The sequence below is a fragment of the Gopherus evgoodei genome, chromosome 4, assembly GCF_007399415.2.
Source record: "Gopherus evgoodei ecotype Sinaloan lineage chromosome 4, rGopEvg1_v1.p, whole genome shotgun sequence".
In the NCBI taxonomy this organism is placed as follows: domain Eukaryota; kingdom Metazoa; phylum Chordata; order Testudines; family Testudinidae; genus Gopherus; species Gopherus evgoodei.
Genome location: NC_044325.1, coordinates 122,179,831 through 122,201,690, shown reverse-complemented (window position 1 = coordinate 122,201,690; position 21,860 = coordinate 122,179,831). Strand labels below are relative to the sequence as shown.

The following is a 21,860-nucleotide window of genomic DNA, read 5'->3' as shown; positions in this document are numbered from 1 at the left end:
GCAGGCTTGGCTGGTATTATCAGTGCTCCAGGGCATGTTGATGTCCCCTTTTACTAAGTGGAGCCAACGTCTGAGGCATTGCAGGGTTGATTGTATTAGGAGGAAAAATTGAAGATCCAAGTCAGCTCTATTCTTTGGTATAATCTGTGGGGGAGGGGTTACAAAGAATGTACGCAAAGTCCTGCTTCCCTGAACACCAGTAGAAACAACCAACAGCCAGAAATCTCTGTATTCAGAAACTCCTAAGTCTGTCACTTGCCTACTGGTCAATGCACAGGAAACACTATGCCCATGTTTCCTCTAGGAGTCATGCTCACAACTCCTCCTCCTGGCTTCTCTGCCTCCTGTGACCCGGAGGTTCCTGGGGCAGTCCTCACTGAAACCTCCATAGTCAGGGCAGGCGGCAAAAAGGAGGATATTCCCCAAACTGGTGGTTGACATTGAAGATCTCTGCAGCATCTCTTCAAAAGTTTCTTCAAAATGTCTCTGAGCATGCCAGCTCCCTCCTGATTATTCTTTTGTTAATTTGATTTATTTCCTATAACTTATAGTCTGTGAAACAGAGTGTGACATTGCATCCCGTAATGCTCTATAGAAATATACTGATGAGTGTGAATATGACATAACTGCAATATGTTTTATGCTAGATAGGCCATGTAATATATCTCTGCAAAGGTTATGATTTACTGGATATATTCATCCTATTTTTATGCATGTATGTTTTTTTATTCGAAGTTATGAATATTGGCTGTGTACTTGTTTGAATTTAAGTAGCCTGAGTGAAGCATTTGTTCAGTTTCTTGAGCAAAGGCTGTTCTCAGTAACCGTCCAATCAAGAAACACTTAAGCTAACCATGAACTTTGAAAAAGACACCAATCCACATTTGAGCTTTCCTGGGAATGTGGCGTCGGCCTGTAAGGAACTGATTCATGCATGGACATGTGACTTTCCCATGTGACTCCAAACCTCTATCTTGGAGCTAGATTCTGCAGAGGAGTGGGGAAGGGATTTCCACACACAGAAGAGAGACTATATAAGCCCCCGGGGAAACCCTCCATTTGGTCTTCAGCTGGCACAAAAGATAGCCTCTCCACCCCAAGGAGATGCCTGAAAGAAACTGAAACAAAGGAGAGTAGCTACATGGGTGTGAGTGATCACTGGACCCAGACTAGGAGGAAGTCTAATCTATGAAAGATGCTTATTGGAACATCTCTGAGGGTGAGATTTACCTGCATTTAGTTTTTACTGTATTAGGCTTAGACTTGCATGTTCTCTTTTATTCTGTTTGGTAATTTACTTCATTCTGGCTGTTATTACTTAGAACCACTTAAATCCTACTTTTTGTATTTAATTAATCTCCTTTTTACATATAAATTAAGTAAGTGCATGTATTAATAGCTGGCGGGAGCATACGGCTGAGCATATCTCTCTATCAGTGTTATAGAGGGAAAAGAATTTATGAGTTTACCTTATATAAGCTTTATACAGGGTAAAACAGATTTATTTGGGGTTTGGACCCCATTGGGAGCTGGGTGTCTGAGTGCTGGAGACAGGAGCACTTCTTGAGCTGTTTTCACTGAAGCCTGCAGCTTGTGCGGTATGTGGTTCAGACTTGGATCTGTGTTCGCAGCAGGCTAGCATGTCTGGCTCAAACAAGGCAAAGTACTGAAATCCCAAGCTGGCAGGGAAAACAGTCTCAGAGGTAGTCTCAGGGCATCGGGTGGCAGCCACAGAGGGTTTTCTGTGACCCAACCCATCACAGTGGCGAAGTAGAGTAGGATCTGTGCACAGCTGATTGCTCTGAGACACTAGTAGTGATTTTAAATGAGTTTTGGCGGGTGAAGAACAGGCAAAGTGGTTACTGGTTTGTTATTTTCTGATTGCTTATTTCAGGTAAGGGAAATAGTGACAGAAAAATAAGCGAAATAAGTAAGAATGAAGATCAGAAGAAGCTAGAACTGCACAAGTTGCTGACTGTAGCCTGATTTCGGGTGTAAACTCGCAATATTCATTTGATTTGTCAATTTTAATTTAATTATTAATAATTAATTATTAATATTAATAGTATGAGTTTTAGGCTCGCCAATCGCAGGTGCAGAGATTTCTGTGGTCAGGAGGGACCTGATCCATGAGAAGGATTTGTTGCCAGGGAAAATGGCAGAATTAGAACTGGTGAGAGGTTACAAAGTCCTTGCACCTTTACCTAAGGTACACATAGAAACTGGTGATTTGTAGGCTGAGCAGTCTGTTGCAACAGTGGCACACAATTTTGCACCGTTTCTACTGGGGAAAGATTTCTTTGATGTGGCAGAATCTGTCCCAGGGTTGGTTAACAAAGAGAAGGAATCTTGTGCTGAAAGCCCCAGGGGTGGGGGTCTGTGAAGTCACATGGGCTATTGAGGGAATAGGAGAGAACTCTTAAATGCCTCTGAAGCAGTGAAGAATGCAGCTTTGGGGGCAGGAATGGCTGGAACCAGTTCCTGTAGCCCAGGGGCTCAAGGCAAGTCCCTGCGGGAGGGACTGGAGAAAGCCAGCTCCTGTCCTGTGGTCATCTGCCTGGGAGAGGAGAATGCTTCAACTTGTAACAGGGAGGCCGTCCCAGCTGCTGACTGCCAGGAAGATGCAGGTTGGCTGGGGACAGGCCCTACCTTGGGGTGCACAGAAACATGTACCCAAAGATGGAAGTGGGGTCCTGGTAACTGCTGCGGTGGGAACAAACTCCAAGGACTCTGTGGCTGGAAGCAAGCCCAACCTGAGTGAAAAGGGGAAAATTTTGCTGGCCAGTGAAGGGTCTGTCGTAGCTGGTAGCTGTGAGCCTACAGTCAGACCAGGGTCACCTTCCTTTTTGGGGACACAGGAGTGTTCTAACCAGAGGGAAGCCCAGAGAGGGGAGCCCAGACAGAAGGTGAGGTGGGGAGCGAAGAGTCCACCCACCTTTTGGAGGGAGAATCTATCCTAGGAGGAGGGTGAAAAATCTACATTTAAAATACCAGACCCCTCTCCTGTGAATCAGGTTAGAAGGGAAAACTGGGAGTCAGATCTCCTGGAGTGGGGAGCCCATCCAGCTGACCTGTTGGGAACAGAAAGTGGGGTGTCCAAAGGGATTGTACCAATCCAAAGCACCCCATTGAAATATGTTGTTCTTGCTACACTTGTAAGAGATAAAACTGTTTCTTCAAGGCAGGAGGGGAAAAAATATCTGAGTGAAGCTTCACAAGAGAGTGAGGTCCAGCCCAAAGAAATTCTTGAGGGAGGGATCGAGGGCAGGCATGGTTGCAGTGCACCCTGTCCTTGCCAAAGCCCCAAACACATGCCTCCAAAGTGGCAGAAGAATCTGCAGCAGAGCGCCTACCAGGGGGCACAAAGAAATAGGAAAAAAGGAGTAGATACTAAACAATCTAAATTGTGTGAACAAAGCCTGTCCACCGTAGATTTGCTGTCAACCTTGTGTCTTTTGCTAATCCCTCTATGGGTTAGAACAAAGGCATTAATACTGGTGGTAAACCCTTTAAAGACGGGGGGCATACTTGATTTGTGGAAAAAACTGTTATACATGCTGAGGATGGTGACAAAAACAGTCCCACAAGCATGTTATCTTCCAGCCCTACATCTCTAAACAGACTGGAACCTTGGCACAGCAGCAAAACCATAACAGGCCAATGCTGCTGTGCAGGTAGGGAAACTGAGGCACACTGCCTCACAGCATTGGTGGCTAAATGCCAAGAAACCTACAACTTAACAGATATTGCTGTCTGCATTCTGTTAGCAATACTACACCCCAACCTGTTTTCAGGCACCTGGGGATTAGGAACCCCAGAACTTTCTAGAACGCTTATGAATGACATCGTATGGTTTAAAGGTACTGAAAGAGGGTGTGATGAGAGACAAACAGATTTTACATGTACTGCCTCCGCCGTGAAGAGTGTCCAAGTCTCTGGCAGTAAGTTCCGAAGGAGGGTGTGAGGGTGCACCCCCATAAGGCTTTATGGAATTATGCTTATGAATGTATATATGACATAACTGGAATATGTTTTTGCTACATAGGCCACGTAACATATTTCTGCAAATGTTATGAGCTACTGAATCTATTCCTCCTACTTGTATGCATGTGTCATTTGGGTAGCTGGCGTAATGAATATTGGCTGTGTACTTGCTTGATTTTAAGTAGCCTAGTAGAGCATTTAGTCAGCTTCTGGAGAAAGAAATGTGCAAGTTCAGTGCCCAGTCAAGAAGCACTTTACAGACAATAGAGCTTGGGGATGCCAATCCACATCTGAGCTTCCCCAGGAATATGGCTTGGCTGGTAAGGAACTCAATCATGCATGGACATGTGACTTGCCCATGTGACTCCAAAACTCCATTTTGTAACACAGGGAGTGGAAGGGGTGTACACCCAGAGGAGAAAGTCTATAAAAATTCCTGGGAGACCCCTCCATTTTGTCTTCAGCTGCTTCAAGAGAGAGCCTCTCCACTCCCAAGAAGATACCTGAAAGAAACTGGAACAGAGGACAGTAACTACAGGGGGTGTGAGTGATTGCTGGACCCAGACTAGAGGGAGACTGGTTTGTAAAAGGAAGCTTAATGGAACACCAATAAAAGTGAGGTTTTTATCTGTGTTCAGTTTCATTACTGTATTAGAGATAGATTTGTGTGTTTTATTTTATTTTACTTGGTAATTCACTTTGTTCTGTCTGTTACTACTTGGAACCACTCAAGTCCAATGTATGTACTTAATAAAATCACTTTTTACTTATTAATTAAACCAGAGTATGTATTAGTACTGGGGGTGGGGGGGGAAACAGGTGTGTGTATCTCTCTATCAGTCTTATAGAGGGCGAACAAACTATGAGTTTATCCTGCATAAGGTTTATACAGGGTAAAATGGATTTATTCAGGGTTTGTACCCCATTGGAAGTTGGGCATCTGAGTGTTAAAGACAAGAACATTTCTTAAGCTGCTTCCAGATGCCCACAGCTGTAGGGGACGTGGTTCAGACCTGGGTCTGAGTTTGCTGCAGGCTAGCGGGTCTGGCTCAAACCAGGCAGGGCTCTGACGTCCCAAGCAGCCAGGGCAGGAAAGCAGGGGCAGAAGTAGTCTCGGCACATTAGGTGGCAGCTCCCAAGGTGGTTTCTGTGATCTGACTCATCACAGCTGTGTGCTCAGCACTCTCTGAAAGTCCAGTCCTTGTGAGGTGCTTCAAGCTTGGTACCCAAAACCACTATTCACTTTTGAAAAGCTTGACTCCAGTGAGCAGCTTCACTCTTCTAGCCTCTGTCCCCCACATCAGACCCAAACCCATAAAGGTAGCAAGTGCTAATGGGAATCAAACTCGCATTATAATTCTTTAAACATCACTGTTTTTCCCCCCACTCAGCCCTGTGAAAACTAGATCCCTGGCTGCTCTGAGTCAGCATAACTCTATTGATGCCAGTGGACCAGGTGTAAACAATAAATGCTCTGTTCAAGTTAATTGCCCTGGTCTCCTGCTAATGTACATTGGCCATAAACAAACAAGCAAATTTAAAGTTCTATGGGAGCATTTTGCCCAGGGAAAACTTTCTGAGTGCATGTAACATACTAGCTAAATGCACTCTGCCCCTGTCTAGTGGCTGGTCCATAGAGAAGATAAAAATCTACTACAGAGACCAGCAAACGGAGTTACTGTGCACTCAAGGGGTATGGGCCTATGCTTTGGTGCTGAGGGTCTTGGGTCCTATAAGCAATTATAACACATAGTTTTGATGCAGGACGTGTTTTCTACGCCTGGGGATTTGTGCACAGCTAAGTTTCTAGGGGAGCAGTTGCCTGCAAATGGTCACATTGTCCTTGCTTGAACGTGCAGGGTTAAGAAGACAGTGCAAGGAAAGTTTCCACCATAGAGCCCCTGCATGGAAAGCTGGCACAACTACATTTTCTTCACTTTCTGAGTCCAAGCATCGCTCCCTGCTAATCCCCCAAGGAGGGAGGGGGGACAGGGAGGAAGCAGAGGGGAGATAGTGTCATGTTCCCCCTCCCTCTTAAAAGGCAGCAGAGATGACGGGACCCGGACAGGAAGAGGTGCTGTTCCCTATGGGCCTGCTGTAAGTCCCACTGACTTTAATAGGTCTATTGATTTTATATCCAGGCCCCATTGATCTCAATGTGAATTAGGCACCTAAATACCTGTAAGGATCTAGGCTGGCTGTGCCGAACAGGCACAGTCGGGGCCCACCTGATGCAAGAAATAATTCAGCTCTTCCTTTGCTTCTATCAAATCTACTGTGCCCAGTGGAAGGTGTTGCTGTGAGTTTACCAGTCCCTTCTAGTGAGCTCCGTGTACCATGAACACAGAGATCAGCATGGTGGGCCCTCCAAGCCCTAGGCCTTTGGTGGGTTCTCCGTCCCTTGGTGGGTGCCCATTAAACACTTCGCCTTCTGAGAGCCTCAGGTGCTTTAATGCTCGGCTTACAACTTCTCATCCCCGGCCTCTGGGCCTGCTCTCAGGCTGCCTACTACTTGTCCTCCTCTCCCACAACCAGCTCCCAGACTGCTGCCTCTGGCCGGCCACTGCCCACTCTCAGCAGCTCGCTGGCTGACCCTGATCCTCTTCTGCCCTCTGGGTGTCACTGCCTTACCTGTTCACACAGACCCCTCTACTGTCACAATGCGGAACGTGAGTAAGACAGCACTCTCTGGTGGTCATACATTAACTAGATCCCCTCCCAGAAGAAGCTGTGGCCCAATCCTTTTCCTCCAGCTAATTCTGGGGTGGAGTGGGTGGTGGGATCTGACCATGAGCCAGCAGGTTCATTACACTATCTCTAGGGCCCAACGCCATAACTCATACTCCTGTTCCCGGACACACTCTGCTCCACATTCCCTCATAGCTAGTGCAATCTGTGTGATGCCTCTCAGATGCACAAAGACAGCGTGGCAGCAGAGAACTTCAACACACCCAGTCCACGGCAGTGCTTCCTCGTTCAGTATTGGTCCACAGTGAGCTTGGAACCATTGCGCAGATTAAGGCGCCTCTGGGAAGGAAATGGCCTGGGGACCTTGGACTTCCTTTAGGATGGAGATTGCAAGAAAACCCGGCCCCCTTCAGTACACAAAGCTCCTAGTGTATAAGCAATTCTGCCCATGTTGTTCCATTACATTGCACTTCAGGCTTTATCAGCCGAAAGGAATTCAGTGTGTTTATGCATGGAATATTTTATGGAAAAGACTTTAGCAGAGCTGTAGGGGGCAAATACTGAAACATTGGGGCAGGGGGTTGTAGCACAACAGGACTGAGGGGCATCAGCAGAGCTGTGTGGACAGGCTGTGACTGCAATTCCAGGGGATCCAGGCAAAGAATTAGTGGGGTTGTTATGGGTCAGGTCTAGCTATCTAAGTTCCTCATGTGGCTCCAATTATCACCGTGTCGCAGCACCTTGCAATCTGTAGTTGGTGCTGCAGGCAGAGGTAGCTCTCTGGCACCCTCTGCTGCTGCCTTGCATGTATCAGTCAACATCTTCTTAGTCCTGGTCTACAATGGGGGGCGGGTGGGAATCGACCTAAGATACTCAATTTCAGCTATGGAAATATGTCAATGTATCTTAGTTCGACTTACCTCGGCGTCTTCACGGCGCAGAGTCGACTGCCGCCGCTCCCCCAGCAACTCCACTTGCGCCTCTCGTGGCGCTGGAGTTCTGGAGTCAATGGGAGAGTGGCTGGGGATTGATTTATTGCATCTAGACTAGACACGATAAATTGACTCCCGATCAATTGCGCACTATCTGCTGATGCGGCGGGTAGTGTAGACATAACCTACAATATGTTTGACACTCTAAGAGTATGACAGGGGGCAGGGGCATGAACTCACCTCATCTAACAGGCTAGCGCCCTAAATGTTGCTCTAGCCAGTCCCCAGCCTCCAATGTTGTCTTTGCCCCCACTACAGCGCACCTCCCTGCCCTGCCACAGGCACCCCAAATGCTACGCTGTCTACCATCTACACTAAAGTGTGTTGGTGGAGGTTTTGTGTGTGTGCGTGTGTGTGTGCACGTGCACACATATCCTACATATTTAATGTAATGGAAACCAGGGTGATGCAAATTAGGATTTGATGCAGAGCTGGGGGCATGTGTGGGACTCCTGCAGATTAGAAATGAGCTGGACAGGACTGGAATGCCAGGGGATACAGGAATAGAAATAGAAATGCCAGGAGGGTTGCTACAGATGAGAAATGAAGTGCACTGTCTATTTGGGGAGTGGGTGGATTTTCAAAATGTTCTTTTCTGTCTTTAGCAACTGGTTTTAATTTTTTTTTATTCCTCTCTGAATTCACCGAAATAGTTCCAAACACAGAGGTTTCTCTTTGCTTTATTTTTAAACAGGAAATTAAATTGGTACACAGGTCCATAGATTTTAAGGCTAGAAAAGGTCATGATTATCAGATAGTCTCATGTCCTTCATGCCACAAGTCAGAGTATTCCAATCATTCCTGCAGCAAAGGGAATTATTCTATCCTATGGGAGGGCCTGTTTTGTAACCTGTGGCTGTGATAGCAGTTTCAGTTTAAAACATGTTTATTCTGTCCATATTCTTTTGCTGTTTTCCCATGGTATTAAGGTGCATCCAATCAAGATGTGTCCATCCTGATCTACAAGGTCTGGGCAGAGGGTATGTGGGCTATAGAGAGAGAGAGGTGGATATGTAGGTCTGACATTAGTAGAATTAATATTAATATTTGACTAATATTAATATAGTCACTGCAACAACAGTTTTGAATTTCAAATGTATCTTCTGTGCAGTTTTGCAGTTACAAATCAAGTAATTAATTTCTGTCTCTGTATGTTCCCTCTTAGGGAATTCTCTGCTGGTTATTTGTTTAATTCCCCTATGAGGAACAAGGCAATGCATTTTGGTGATTATGCACGCTAGTTCAAAATAATCACCCTGGCTCTGGCCACAAAACAAAAATGCAAAATCCAGGGAAGTTACATCTCCAGATATCTCCATCTCAGGACCTGAGATGATCAGTTTAGTGTAATTGACCCATGTCTCCAGAAATGGTATTAGCTTCTGACCATGTTAATAAGCTCCCGGTGGGCATGATTAGAAAGTCTGTGCCTGCCAAACTGAGATTGCGTAACTTGCAATAAAGTTTGGAAGTGTGGTTAAAGTGGGTCCACTGTGCATTATTAAAATCTGAATGTGTTTCAAAGACATTGCAAACATTCATTGAAATTAGTAGGGTGGAATCTGCATTGTTGCAGAAGACCCTCCCTTGCAATCCAGGTCACCCTCAGCAGTGAGATAACTTCCAGGACAAACCCAACCTGTGGAAAATGTGGGGATAGTGTTGAGTAAAGGGGCTGCCTGCAGCTGTTGGCTCTCCCCAAGACATAGGACCCCAGAGGACAGTAGGGCCTGTTGATGGTTCTCCAGATGCTTGTGGATCCACCCCCATTTCTCGCTCCCCTCCGCCAGCCAGCCAGTCTCCTTGCCGTCAGACTAGATCAGAGCCAAGACCCCTTGGAAGGGAAAGGCCTGTGTCCCATTCCCCATCCCTCTGAGCCAGCCCGTGCCCCCCTGGATCAGAGGCCCCCATACTCCATAACACAGCAACGGCCCTATATCCCAGAACCTGAACCCACTTCTGTATGTCATGTGGCTTTCCCCAAACCCCTGCATGGCACCTTACTCTTCAGCACCCGAAGCGTCACCCCTTACAGCTCAAGAGCACCCCTCCCCAGCTGCTCAAGGATTAAACATGCTCCCAATTTGGGGGGGGGGGGATGTTAACTCTTTGTGCCCTGCCCTAGAATCCCCACCTCTCCCATCCCAAACCTACATGTTGCACACAGCAAAATGGCTTAGGGCCCCCAGCCGGTGGAGCCCAGGCTGGGATGGGTGAATCACTCAGTTCCTGCTCATGCTGTCACAAAGCTTTGCTTGCTGGACCCTCCCTTAGGGATCCCAGGACCGAGCAGGGCTCAGAGCCTGATCACCAGAGGAAATAATGTCCTTGCGTGATCTAGTCCCTGCTCCCAAAGTCAGGCCCCATCACCAAGCTCTGAGACACTCTGAGCTCATTCTCCTTCTCTCTGCAGCAAGGGAAGCACCACGAAAAAGCTCTGCACAGGGTCTGCACAACAATCAGCCTCATGCTGTAACTGCACACCTTTCTCACCCTGTAAGACTAGCTCAGTAGGGTGGAAATGCAAACACATCTAGACTTTTCCCATTGAGCTGGGAATGGAACCCAGGAGTCCTGACAACCAGGCTACCTCTCTGTCCTTCTCTAACCACTAGACCCCACTCTCCTCCCAGAACTAGGAGTAGGTCCCAGGAGTCCTGGCTTCCAACTCTCCTGGTCAAACCCAAAAAACTTCCCTTCCCAAGCTGCAGATAGAAACCAGGAGTCCTGACTCTCTTCTCTCCCCACCCTACTCCCAGAGCCAGAAATAGAACCCAGAAGTCCTGGTTCCCAGCCCTGCCCCACCCCAGCTCCTAACTAGATGACCCCACTCTCCTCCCACAGCTGGGACTAGAACCCAGGTGTCCTGTCTGAAGCTTAACCTCCTTCCATTTCCTAGCAGAGATTTCAAATCTCAGGTTCTAAACATTTGCGGCAAGACAACTAGTTAATCTATGAGGAGTTGTATTAATAGCAACACCTGCAGCATCTCAGCAGGCCTGGTGGACTCTCCTTCCTCCAGAGCCCATCACGTGTCTATTAACACCACCAAATGAGCACAGCTACTCTGACAGCCTCAGCAGGGCTGCTGTCAGATGCTGTCCAGGCCATTAAAACCACATAGGTTTCCTTACCCAGCCCTGCTGATTCTGGTGGCCAGGAAAAGGAGTAGTTGGAAGGCCTCTCTGTAACCCCTAGAGCTGGGCTCAGTCTCTGTGGCCTGGTCAGCCCCTAGCCCCCAGCCTGAGGTTTGTGAGCAAGGGGGTCAGTTGGTACCAACTGTGGTGAATTTTGGGAGGTGCACACATTTGTCCTACACACTGGGCTGAGAACCCACCAACTCATTAAATACAATGTAACAGATTCAGGGGCCTAGAGGGGAAAGATTCTGTATGCCATTCCCAGACCTCCTCCCATCCCTGCCCCTGGACAGCTAGCCACTGGCCAAGGGTCAGATTGGAACCAGCATTCCCCAGAAGGGGAAGGTTTCCCATACCCTATTCCCAATATCCCCTTGTCAGAAGCCAGAACCTCCTGCCTGTAGAACCCTCACTCTAACATGCCCTCCTCACATAGGGTTGCCTGCAATCTTTTATTCAAGGGATATTCCCTATTTTTTCATCTCCTTACAAGATCATGTGTTGCTGAGCATTGCAATAAGTAACAAGAAATACCCCCTGGTGAAGGTAGGTGAGTCCTGCTTATTATTAAACTAAAACTGATGATAATACTGGGAGAAGGGGTGGGGCAGGGGTGCTATGAAAACAGTCCCTTATATTTGAAATACAAGGTTGGCCACCCTGTCCTGACCCCACCCTCCTGCCAGCTCTTGCTAGGGCTATCAAAAGCAACAGAGTGGCAGTCCAAAAGCCAGTCTGTCCAAGGAAACATGTCCCAGGATGGGGCTGGAGCAGGAACAAGTTGAATTTTGACTCCAATACAGAAAGAGTGCTTGATGACTGTGAGAAATCAGCTGGAGAGAGTGAATCAACACAGAAACACTGAGAGAACAAGATGTGTGAACCACAGAAGTGTGTGTGGGAGGGAAGGAGGGAGGGGGAGGTTAATATCCTGAAGCAGGAAGTTCCACAAATTAATTATGTACTCAGGAAAAGAGAAACCTGCTCTTTCATATCAACTGCATTCAGCTCCCAATGTAGTATTCTCCTCCCTTCCCCAAAGGAATGTCTAGGTGAGATCCTGGAGTCACAACCCTAGTAGATGAATTCTCAATATCTCACACCCACACCCTACCTTGCAAATGCCTTGCCTTTAAAGGGTGGGTGTTTGCTGGAGTGCCCTTAATATAGGGCCGAGCTAAGGCCCTCTAGCCCCACCCACAAATAGCCTGACTGCCTCTCTTTATAAAAGACCATGCTCAGGGAGTAGTGGTTTCCTTTAGATTGAGGGGTAGAGTTTGTAAGATAGGACTGTGTTTATAGGCAGTCTTAAGGAAGAGTGTTGGGCAACTTAAGATAATCCTCTATCTATGGGCTTTTGTAGGGAAGGGCTGAGACTTAGGGCTTCTGTGTTCTGTTCCCAGTTTTGGCTGGTAAGTAGGGTCTGGCTGGGGCAGAGCTGGCTGGGAACTAGAATTCCTGGTTTCTGTCTTCTATGAAGAGAACTTTGAGAGAACATTGCCACTCCTAGCAAGGAGATTCAGGCACAGAATGGGTGTGAAGCCTGTTTTTTCTAACCCACTAGACTGTCTCAGACCTGGGCAAAGAACCCAGGAACCCTGGCTTCCAGTATCCTCCTCCTCTGTCCCATAGGCCCTTTCTCAGGTCTCCAGAAAGGCTCTGTAGAGCTGGGAAGCTTGTCTCACCAACAGAAGCTGGTCTAATAAAAAAATCTCACTTATCTTGTCTATCCATAGACCCTATGATGGTAATTTCGCACATTATCCTGCACAAACCTTACTGAATTATGTGAAAACTTATTGAATTAAATGTATGTATCATTGCATGCCAGGGATTGTATTTAATTCCATGGGACATGAGGACTGTCGCCCTCCAAAAATTAAGAACAGGTTGAAGGGGTAAATTCACTCAAGTTGTAACATCTCCAGAGAGCTACCACTACCTGGAGAGAGGTTTATGTATACTCATTCAAACTGGATTCTTCAAGGCCCAGTGGACAAAGGAGGGACATTGAGTTAAATAGCCTTAGTTAAAACTGATTCAGAGCCTTATTTCTAGTGCTCCAAACAGACAGGAGCTTGTATCCAAGGGCTACCTCAATCCTTCCTGGGAAGTTTTGGAAGGACATGGTCCAATCTGTTTGTTTGTTCTGAGCAAAAGGTGTTGTGAGCTTGTAACCATAGGAAAAAAAACCCTTGATGGCAAGGTTTGAAGGACAGTTCAGCATCCAGAGCCCTTGCTGGAGCTGGGGTGATCTTTGGTGAGGTTATTTGCATGCATATAGGTTCTTTTATTGCTTTTAATATTTTCTCTATAATGTTTTCCCCTTGAGAATGAATTTTCTTGCTTAGCAAGAGTGGTGTGGTAACTTATAACTGTAGCAATCATACTGTTTTCTATCACTGAGGAGAAAAGTAAAGCAGGTTGGCTTAGGCAGTCTGGCTTGCTGGGGAATTCACAGTGTAGGTAGGGAACTATGGAACCGCAGAAAACCCCAGTCAAGAGAGAGAGAGATGTGCATCTCCACCCAAGAGAGGTGACAGCTGCGGAGCTGGAAACCTAAAAGCAGGTGTCCTTGCTGGACCATACAGAGGGGTTACAGGTTCATTGGCCCTAAATGAGACAGACTCCACTCCCCTTGGAATTTCTCTGGCGTTTACTCGCAGGGACTTGCCTTAATCAATGCCCCTCACCCTCAGGTTTTAGTTCCCATAGGAGCTGTGGGAACCATCCCCACTGGAGTAGAAAACAGTAATACATAAACCATTCATATAATGGAATTTAATATAATGGTCCCAAAGATACTGCATGGGGTTGCAATATCTGTTACACCAGATCTCCTGAGTGTCTTATCTGTTAGACCATGCCACCTCTCTAAAACATTATTAAAACTTGAACACATTAGAGTTTTGATTTTCATGATAAAATTACATAGAGTGGAAGGGAATGCAAAACCTGATCAAATTATTCATCAAAGCTGCTGAGAGAACTTTCTTTTCTCTAACATTCTCCCCAGGGCGGCCTTCACCTCCTTGTTCCTCAGGCTGTAGATGAGGGGGTTCAGCATGGGGATCACCACTGTGTAGATCACAGAGATCACCTGGTCCTGCTCCCGTGAGGAGGTGGAGCTGGGTCGTAAGTAGATAAAGACCGTCGTGCCATAGTATATAGCCACGGCTGTCAGGTGATAGGCCCAGGTGGAGAAGGCTTTGCGCCTGCCCTCGGAAGAGCGGATCCTGAGTATGGCAGCAGTAATATACAGATAAGAGAAGAGGTTGATAAGTATGGTAGTCAGCTGTATGGAACCAGCAAAGATAGAAAGCAACATTTCATTGTTGTGAGTGTTGGTGCAGGAGAGCCGCATGAGTGGAAGGACGTCACAAAAGTAATGATCGATTACATTGGGCCCACAGAAGGACAGCTGAAAGGTGCAGCTGGTAAACATGGTTGCATTTGCAACCCCAGCCATGTATGAGCTAGCCAAGAACCAGATGCAGGACCTCTTGGACATGATGAGCCTATAGAGCAGTGGGTTACAGATGGCCACATAATGGTCATAGGCCATCACCGCAAGGAGTAAAGACTCAGCTGTGCCAAAGACAAAAAAAATACAGCTGTGCAGCACATCCAGCGTAGGAAATAGCCTTACTCTTCCTTGAGAAGCTCACCAGCACCCTGGGGGCGATGGATGAGGAATAACCAAAGTCAACATGTGACAAGTTGCTGAGCAAGATATACATGGAGGTGTGAAATTGGGAGTCCCTCCAGATTAGGCCAATCATCCCCAAATTCTCCAGCAAGGTGAGAACATAGATCACCAGAAATATGAGGAAGAAGGCAACCTGCAGTTCTGGATGGTCAGTGAATCCTGCAAGGATGAATTCAGTCACGGTGGTGTCATTTCCCCAGGCCATTGCTTCACACAGGCTTTGAAGCAGACATACACAAGGGGAATTTCTGTATAAATAAAAAATAGTGTGAGGACCTGGAATTCCGTATGACCAATGACAGCATCTTAGTCCATTTGAGACCCTGTTTGCTGAAAGTAAGAGTACTTTTACCCATGTGTGAGTAACTCATTCTTTCTCTTTCAAAGTGGACAATCTGCAAAGAACAACTATTAGCACTAAACTATAGCATAGTGCAGACTTGATTGCCAGAGGGTGAAGTTCACTGTTGGCTCAGCTGAAAAACCTTCCCCCTCCCCTGCCCCCAGCAGAAATCAAGGGAGTTTACATTAGAGCTGGGTGATTTTTGTTTTGCTTTGATTTGGTGATTGACCAGAAAAATCCAAAAATAACAGCAACTTGTTCCCTCCTCCCCCCAAAAAATCATTTACATGTCAGATTTTTACCCTCTGCTCCCTTGGAACCTGTGGAACTCCTTGCCTGAGGAGGTTGTGAAGGCTAGGACTATAACAGGGTTTAAAAGATAACTAGATAAATTCATGGAGGTTAAGTCCATAAATGGCTATTAGCCAGGATGGGTAAGGAATGGTGTCCCTAGCCTCTGTTTGTCAGAGGGTGGAGATGAATGGCAGGGGAGAGATCACTTGATCATTACCTGTTAGGTTTACTTCCTCTGGGTCACCTGGCATTGACCACTGTCAGCAGACAGAATACTGGGATGGATGGACATTTGGTCTGACCCGGTACGGCCATTCTCATGTTCTTATGTTCGTTCTTTTAAAGTTAAATCTAACACACTTTTTTAAATAAAATATCATTTCCAAACAAAACCTTGAAACACATTGTTTCAAAAATGTCAGAATGAAATATTTCACCTTTTTTTATTTTTTTCCTCCTTGAAACCATTCGCTGAATTTGACACAAGTCTTCCAGAAGCTTTGGATGATGCAAACCTGCATTTTTGGGTGAATAAATTATTCAGAACAATGGGAAAGATACACAGTTTTCCTGATCACCAGGTAATGATGACCAGATGTGGGCGAGGTTGTTAACTTGACTTGCTAGGGTCAGAGCATCTGACCCCAGAGTAAGCAGGGGATTAGAATCGACTCGGGTATTTTAATCACAAAAGGGATTAAAGACCAACTTATTTTAAATGCTAAATTCTCCTGTGATACTTTACAGGAATATCAAGAGCTGAGGCGCCTCAGCACCACCTACCCTTAGCATGAGGAAGTCTTGTCTGCGTTGGCTCTAGACCTGAATTCACCAGCAAGTGGCAAGACAAGCGCAGCCTTCCAGGCCTCTGCAGGCCTCGCTTTCTCTGTGCAGGTTACCCATAGGCAGACACCAACCCCCCCAAATCTTCTGAGTGTCCCTCTGGTGTACTCAGCCCCTGTTCCACTGAACACACCCAGAGCTCTCAGCCTCGCTACTCCCAAAGAAATTGTACACAGCAGCTTGCAAGACACACCTTAGGATCACCATACTACTTAACACACAGCACTTAGATATATAGAAAACAAGAATAAGTTGATTTATTAAAGAACAGAGATTCAAGTGATAGAAAGTAAGATAATTGGAAATGGTTACTTATAAAACAAAATCATAACATGCTTCCTAGAGCCTAAACTTAACTAACAAGGCACAACAACATCAAAGGACAGGCATCAGAGCTTGAATCCATAACTTTTTTAGTCACTAAAAATCATGGTTTACCCACAAGATAGCTTTCCCCAGGTCTTCCCCAGCATTTTCAAGCAGTCTGGCGGAGATCCCTTCTCAAAATCAATCCCGCTAGCAGCTTGTTTTCACAGGTTGAAGGAATAACTGGGTGTTAATCTGCATCCCAGAAGTAGTTTCAAAGATAGATTCTTACCCTTACACAGGTTACCAGTGTTATTTTTCCCTGTAGCTTCCATCATTTATTGATTAGCATTTTGCTCAGGTTGCAAATGGTGTCCATACAGTAATTAATTTGCATGTGACCAGTTACAGTGAGATAAGCATCTCTTCCCCTCTGACTGCCAGGAATATGTGGATTATTGTTTGGTGACCTGTGTTAACTCATAAACCTAGAGATCCTATTTTTTTTTGTATATATACATAAGTCTTCACATATTTTACATACATACATAAAACTGAATGATTATGACAACCAGTGGGGCCCAGGCTTTCATTAGAGACCTTACATGACACAATTTGATGGACTAGTGTGTTGATATCAGACTCAGGGGTTTCCTTGTATATCTATGTGCCCTCTGCTAGTTGGTATCAAGCGATCCTTGGGTCACATTTCCCTCTTGGCCAAGTTTAGTAACTTCAGAATAACTCTTTTGGAAGATTATTTCTGTGACCTTTACACTCCCAGTATGGTGTTGCCAGGGCTAACACTGTTGCTTTGCTGTGAATGATCCCTGTGGTCAATTCTGGCACATCCTTCTGGAAATCTCATAGGAATTATTAATCTCTACCCAATGCCTGGCAGTTGCAGAACCAGTAAAGCTCAGAAGATGAACTGGGATTTATACACTACCCATTGGGATCCTACAAGGTGGCCTCTTACAAGGGGGCGGGAGGAGAAAGGACTCAGAGTTTGGGAGGACAATTAATAACGACAGCACATGAAATGAATCAAAAGTGTTTTGCTGTTATCTGCAGCACCATCCCTCTCCCCAGACACAGCCCAAGCCCAGGGTACTACCTAGCAACACAACGATTCACCTGCTGTGTGCTGCTGCTTAGATCCTGGATGTAGCAGCTTCAGCTGAAGGGGTCATTTCCTACATAAGTAGCTCTCTGATCAGTTAAGAAATTTTAGGTCAAAATTATACCTTCAACCTGATTTTCTAGTGGATCATTAGATTTTACTTGCTGCTTGCAATAGGTTTATACTTTTCTTTTCCCGCTAGCGCTACACTCAGACAAAGCAAACCTACCTGCGTGAGGATGAATAATTTATGTGATGGCTCCAAGAAAGTCCCATCTGGAGGAAGGGCAGGGGGCTGATTTATATTCTCTTACAGGCCGTTGGGGACTGTAAGTTTCTCCAAACTTGGACTGTCGGATAGACGAAGGAGCTTCAGATATCTTTGTGGAGAAGTAATTTGTATAATGCCCTGTGAGGCCGCTGTGGTGTATGTCGGTAATTGGTCCCAGTGGGTCCATTGATTGCTGAGACCAAATGATTCAAAGCACTGGGGATGGAATATGGAGACTTTTCAGTTCTTGGTGTTATTCAGATTGTGCAGATTGGATAGCTCAAGCGATTGGGAATTATCTAACAGTTCAGGCTACGTTGTGCTTTGATCACCCGCTCTGTGTAAGGTGCAGTGCTTAACTACACCACCCCAAGAGGAGGTCATTGAATTGAATTGTGGACAGAGAGGTAACCTGAATTGTGACTCAGGTGCCACACCTGATCGCTACCCTCATCTATGATGATTCATTGGAACATAGGGGAAGAGGCAATGCTCTGCCAACTTTCCACCCACCCATGTGTCAACTGTGCAGCCCACGCTTTCCCCACAGTGTCCCCTACATAGGATGAAGTCTGTGTGGTCCTGCTTCTCCTTATGTGTGAATTACCCCCATAGAGACAGGCCAGGCTCTGGCTCTGAGAATGTAGGTCTGTTTTGTTTAAGCATCCAAAGCTTTTCTGTGCAAAGCGAACATCTGGAATCTATAATACTGGGCTGGCAATGAGCAAAACGTGGGTAGCAAACACCCACTTTCTCATGAGAGTCCCAGTACCTCTACTCTTGATCTCAGTTGGATACTGAAAACACTAAGGCCACATCTACACTGACAATTGAAAGACAAAACTTTGTTGTTCGCAGGTACTTAACCTCTCCCCCACCTGAAAGACAAAAGTTTGCTGTGAGCAGTGCCTGTGTGAATGACCGCATTGTCAGCAGGAGCGCTCTCCTGTCGACAATGCAAGCCCCACTTGGTGGTGGTAGAAGTATTTTGTTGGGAAAAGTGCCGACCAACAGTGTTCACCCTGCCCAACTTTTAGCAACCCAGCCATGTCACTAAAAGCTGTGTAGTGTAGACATAGCCTAAGGCATAAAAATATATGTGAATGTTTCAGAATCTTAAACCAACTCATGTCTGAATGTGCGGCTTGAAGAAGAGGTGGGATCTATGGGGGGATCAAATGGTTTGTTCTGGAGGAGGGGGTTGGAACAAGTTCATTCATATTCATAGGGAATATATATTTCTCTCTCTCTCTCTCTCTCACACACACGCAAACACACACAGAGGAACCAAAAGTCGGAATGACTTTTATTTTAGATTAAGGAAAACAACAAAACAAGAAAGAAAGAATGTAAGTCCTCAGGTGAAAGCACAGTGTGTGCATGTCTTTGTCCTCAGTCACATGATGCATCACCTCTGCCTTACAAAATAGCTACTGGGTGACCCCAACATTCTCTCAGTCCTAGATTTCCCCCCACCAAATGTGTATTCTGTACTGCACCATCCAGCCTTGTCCTGGACAACTCCGATAACAAAGTTCTCTGTTGTCCCTGTAAGGAAACAATATGCAACAACTTGCCATCCTAAATGGAGTTACCCACACAGTTCACAACACTGGATTAATTTTGATACAAGAACAAAAAAAGTTTATTTAACTGCAAAGACATAGATTTTAAGTGATGACAAGTAATAAGGTGTTAAACTCAGAAATGGTTACAAGAAAAATAAAGATAAAAGACTTTCTCAACTTATCAAACCAGCCTTGGTGTAAAGTGGAGTTCTTACCACAAGTTCCCATAATCACTGCTGTCCAAGTTTCAGATCTCAATCTGCACCCAAAGTCCATAGCCTGTTTTTGGTGGTTGTTGTCGTTGTCTTAGGCAGAAAAGAAAGAGATGGACAGGGAGAGAACTTGGGAGTATTGGTGCCTCTCACTTTTATAGTTCAGCCACCCTTTGAAATTCTAGCCTCGGGATCCCTATCCTTAGAAACTTATTAGGACTTTTAAAGTAATAGTTCTGTAGATTTTGTCGCCTACCATCCATGGAAATAGCCTTTGATATGTGGTTAGCTCTATTTTCTTTTTAAAATACTTATGGCCTCTCAGTAAGAAGTCTGTAGTAAGTCTTGGACACATTCCTCAAGGAATATCTAACTTTCAGGGAGGAGATATTGAGAAGTGTGGCAATGGGCACTAATGCTTGTGATGATACAAGCTTCAATCCCACTCACATACCAGATATGTATTGGCTTTCGACTTTTGTTCTCCTGTAATGTTGTCATTGCAGTCGATGTCATTACGGTGATTTCCATGTTAACTGTTGCAACTTCACTGAAGAATATGCACATGGAAGAGGTGAAGAGGGACTGAGAAAAGGTTAATGGAACCACAAAAATCTGCAGTTAGGTCAAGAGGATAGATCTTTTGGTCAAGCAAGTAATTTTGGAACAATATTCTCTTCTCTGGTATTTTGACCAGAGAGAGAAATTTCCACATCTATGTACCCCGACTCTTAGAATTCTGGCTCCCCGCCTATCATCTCTCTTGGGGTATGTCTACACTACTCGCCAGATCGGCGAGTAGTGATCGATCAATAAGGGATCAATTTATTGCGTTTAGTGTAGACACAATAAAATCGATCCCTGATTGCTCTGCTGTCAACTTCAATAACTCCACTGCGGTGAGAGGGGAAGCAGAGTCGATGGGGGAGTGGCAGCGGTCAACTTGCCGCCGTTCTCATGGCCAGGTAAATCGACCTAAGATACGCCGACTTCAGCTACTCGAAGTTATGTATCGTAGGTTGACACACACCACCAATGTAGACCTAACCTTGGATGTGTAGAAATCTCTCTCCACTTTCTGACTGAAATTTTCCAGGCTGTAAAGTTTCCTGCCTATACTGTGAATTCCCCAATGTCATAAACAGATTGTTAAGGGTTAATGTCTCTTGTACTTGTAAAGGGTTACAAGCAGGGAACTGGACACCTGACCAGAAGACCAATCAGAAGACAAGATACTTTTAAATTTGGGCGGAGAGAAGTTTTTGTGTGTGTTCTTTGTCCGTTGTGTGTTCTTCTGTCGGAGGGTCTGAGAGAGACCAGACATTACTACAGGCTCTCTAAGTTTCTTTTCATATAGTAAGTAAAAACAGGTGGTTTAGGCTTTTTGATTGTTTTACTCTATTTGCAATTGTGGATCTGGCTGGTTAACTTTTATCTGTGTAGTTGCTGGGAATATTTTGATTTGTATTGGTACTGGCGGGAAAGTCTCTTTCTGGTGTCTGTAAGCTATAGGACCCTATAATATTTACATCTTGAAGTTACAGAGATAATTCTTTACTTTTTTCTTTCTTTTATTAAAAGATTTCTTTTTTTAGAGAACCTGATTTATTTTTTTTCCATGTCTCGCCTGTGGTCTGCCTCTTTGATTTGTTCCTCTGTGTCCACTGTCCTGGAAGTCATGTTTTTTGCTTTCTTGTGCTGAGGCGCCCTCTGGTGTTTACTGCCTGAATTGCTGGTTCTCTGTTAGCTTCCTGGGGTTGCTTAGCAACAGAATCCTTTTTAACTTACTAGCCTCTCCTGAAAGAATTAAAAAGCAAAAGAAAACTCTCTTTCATTTACAAATGTGTCCTGGCTGGAGCGTGTTGCTGACCACTTAAGGCTGCTTTGTTTAACAAATGACCATCATTAAACCTTAATAGCCCTCCCTATGCACAGCTAGAATGGAGCAAGAAAGAAAAAAAAATTTCTCTGGCTGAGGTTTAAAAAAAAACAAACCCTTCCCTCTGCTTATAACCAGCTAGCAGAGAAGCAAATTAATAATCTTACTGGCTTTTGGATTCTTATCTATCCCACCGCTACCACCATGTCATAGCCTTCCTTCTCAGATCTGAACCTTAGAGTTCAGAAAATGAGATACTAGCACCTGAATCCTCTAAGCTTAATTACCAGCTTAGCTTTGATAGCACTGCCACCACCCACAAATATAGTGTTTTGGGGCACTTTGACCTCCCCAGCCTTCTGTGGGGACCCCAAGAACCCAGATCCCTTGGGTTCTTAAAACAAGGAGAAATAAACCATTCCCGCACCTTTCCCCCTCCCAGAATTTCCCTCCCTGGGCTGTCCTGAGAGATACTGATCGCACCTCTTAAATCACCATACAGAGAAGC

General features: G+C 45.4%; 1 protein-coding gene across 1 annotated transcript; it reads right to left on the bottom strand.

The window, feature by feature from the left end:
* Positions 1 to 13,775: 13,775 nt before the first annotated feature.
* On the bottom strand, positions 13,776 to 14,718 carry LOC115651210 (olfactory receptor 1052-like). Its single transcript, XM_030562165.1, is given in 2 exon segments — positions 13,776 to 14,406; positions 14,408 to 14,718. Coding segments are annotated over 2 exon segments (942 nt in total).
* Positions 14,719 to 21,860: the final 7,142 nt, after the last annotated feature.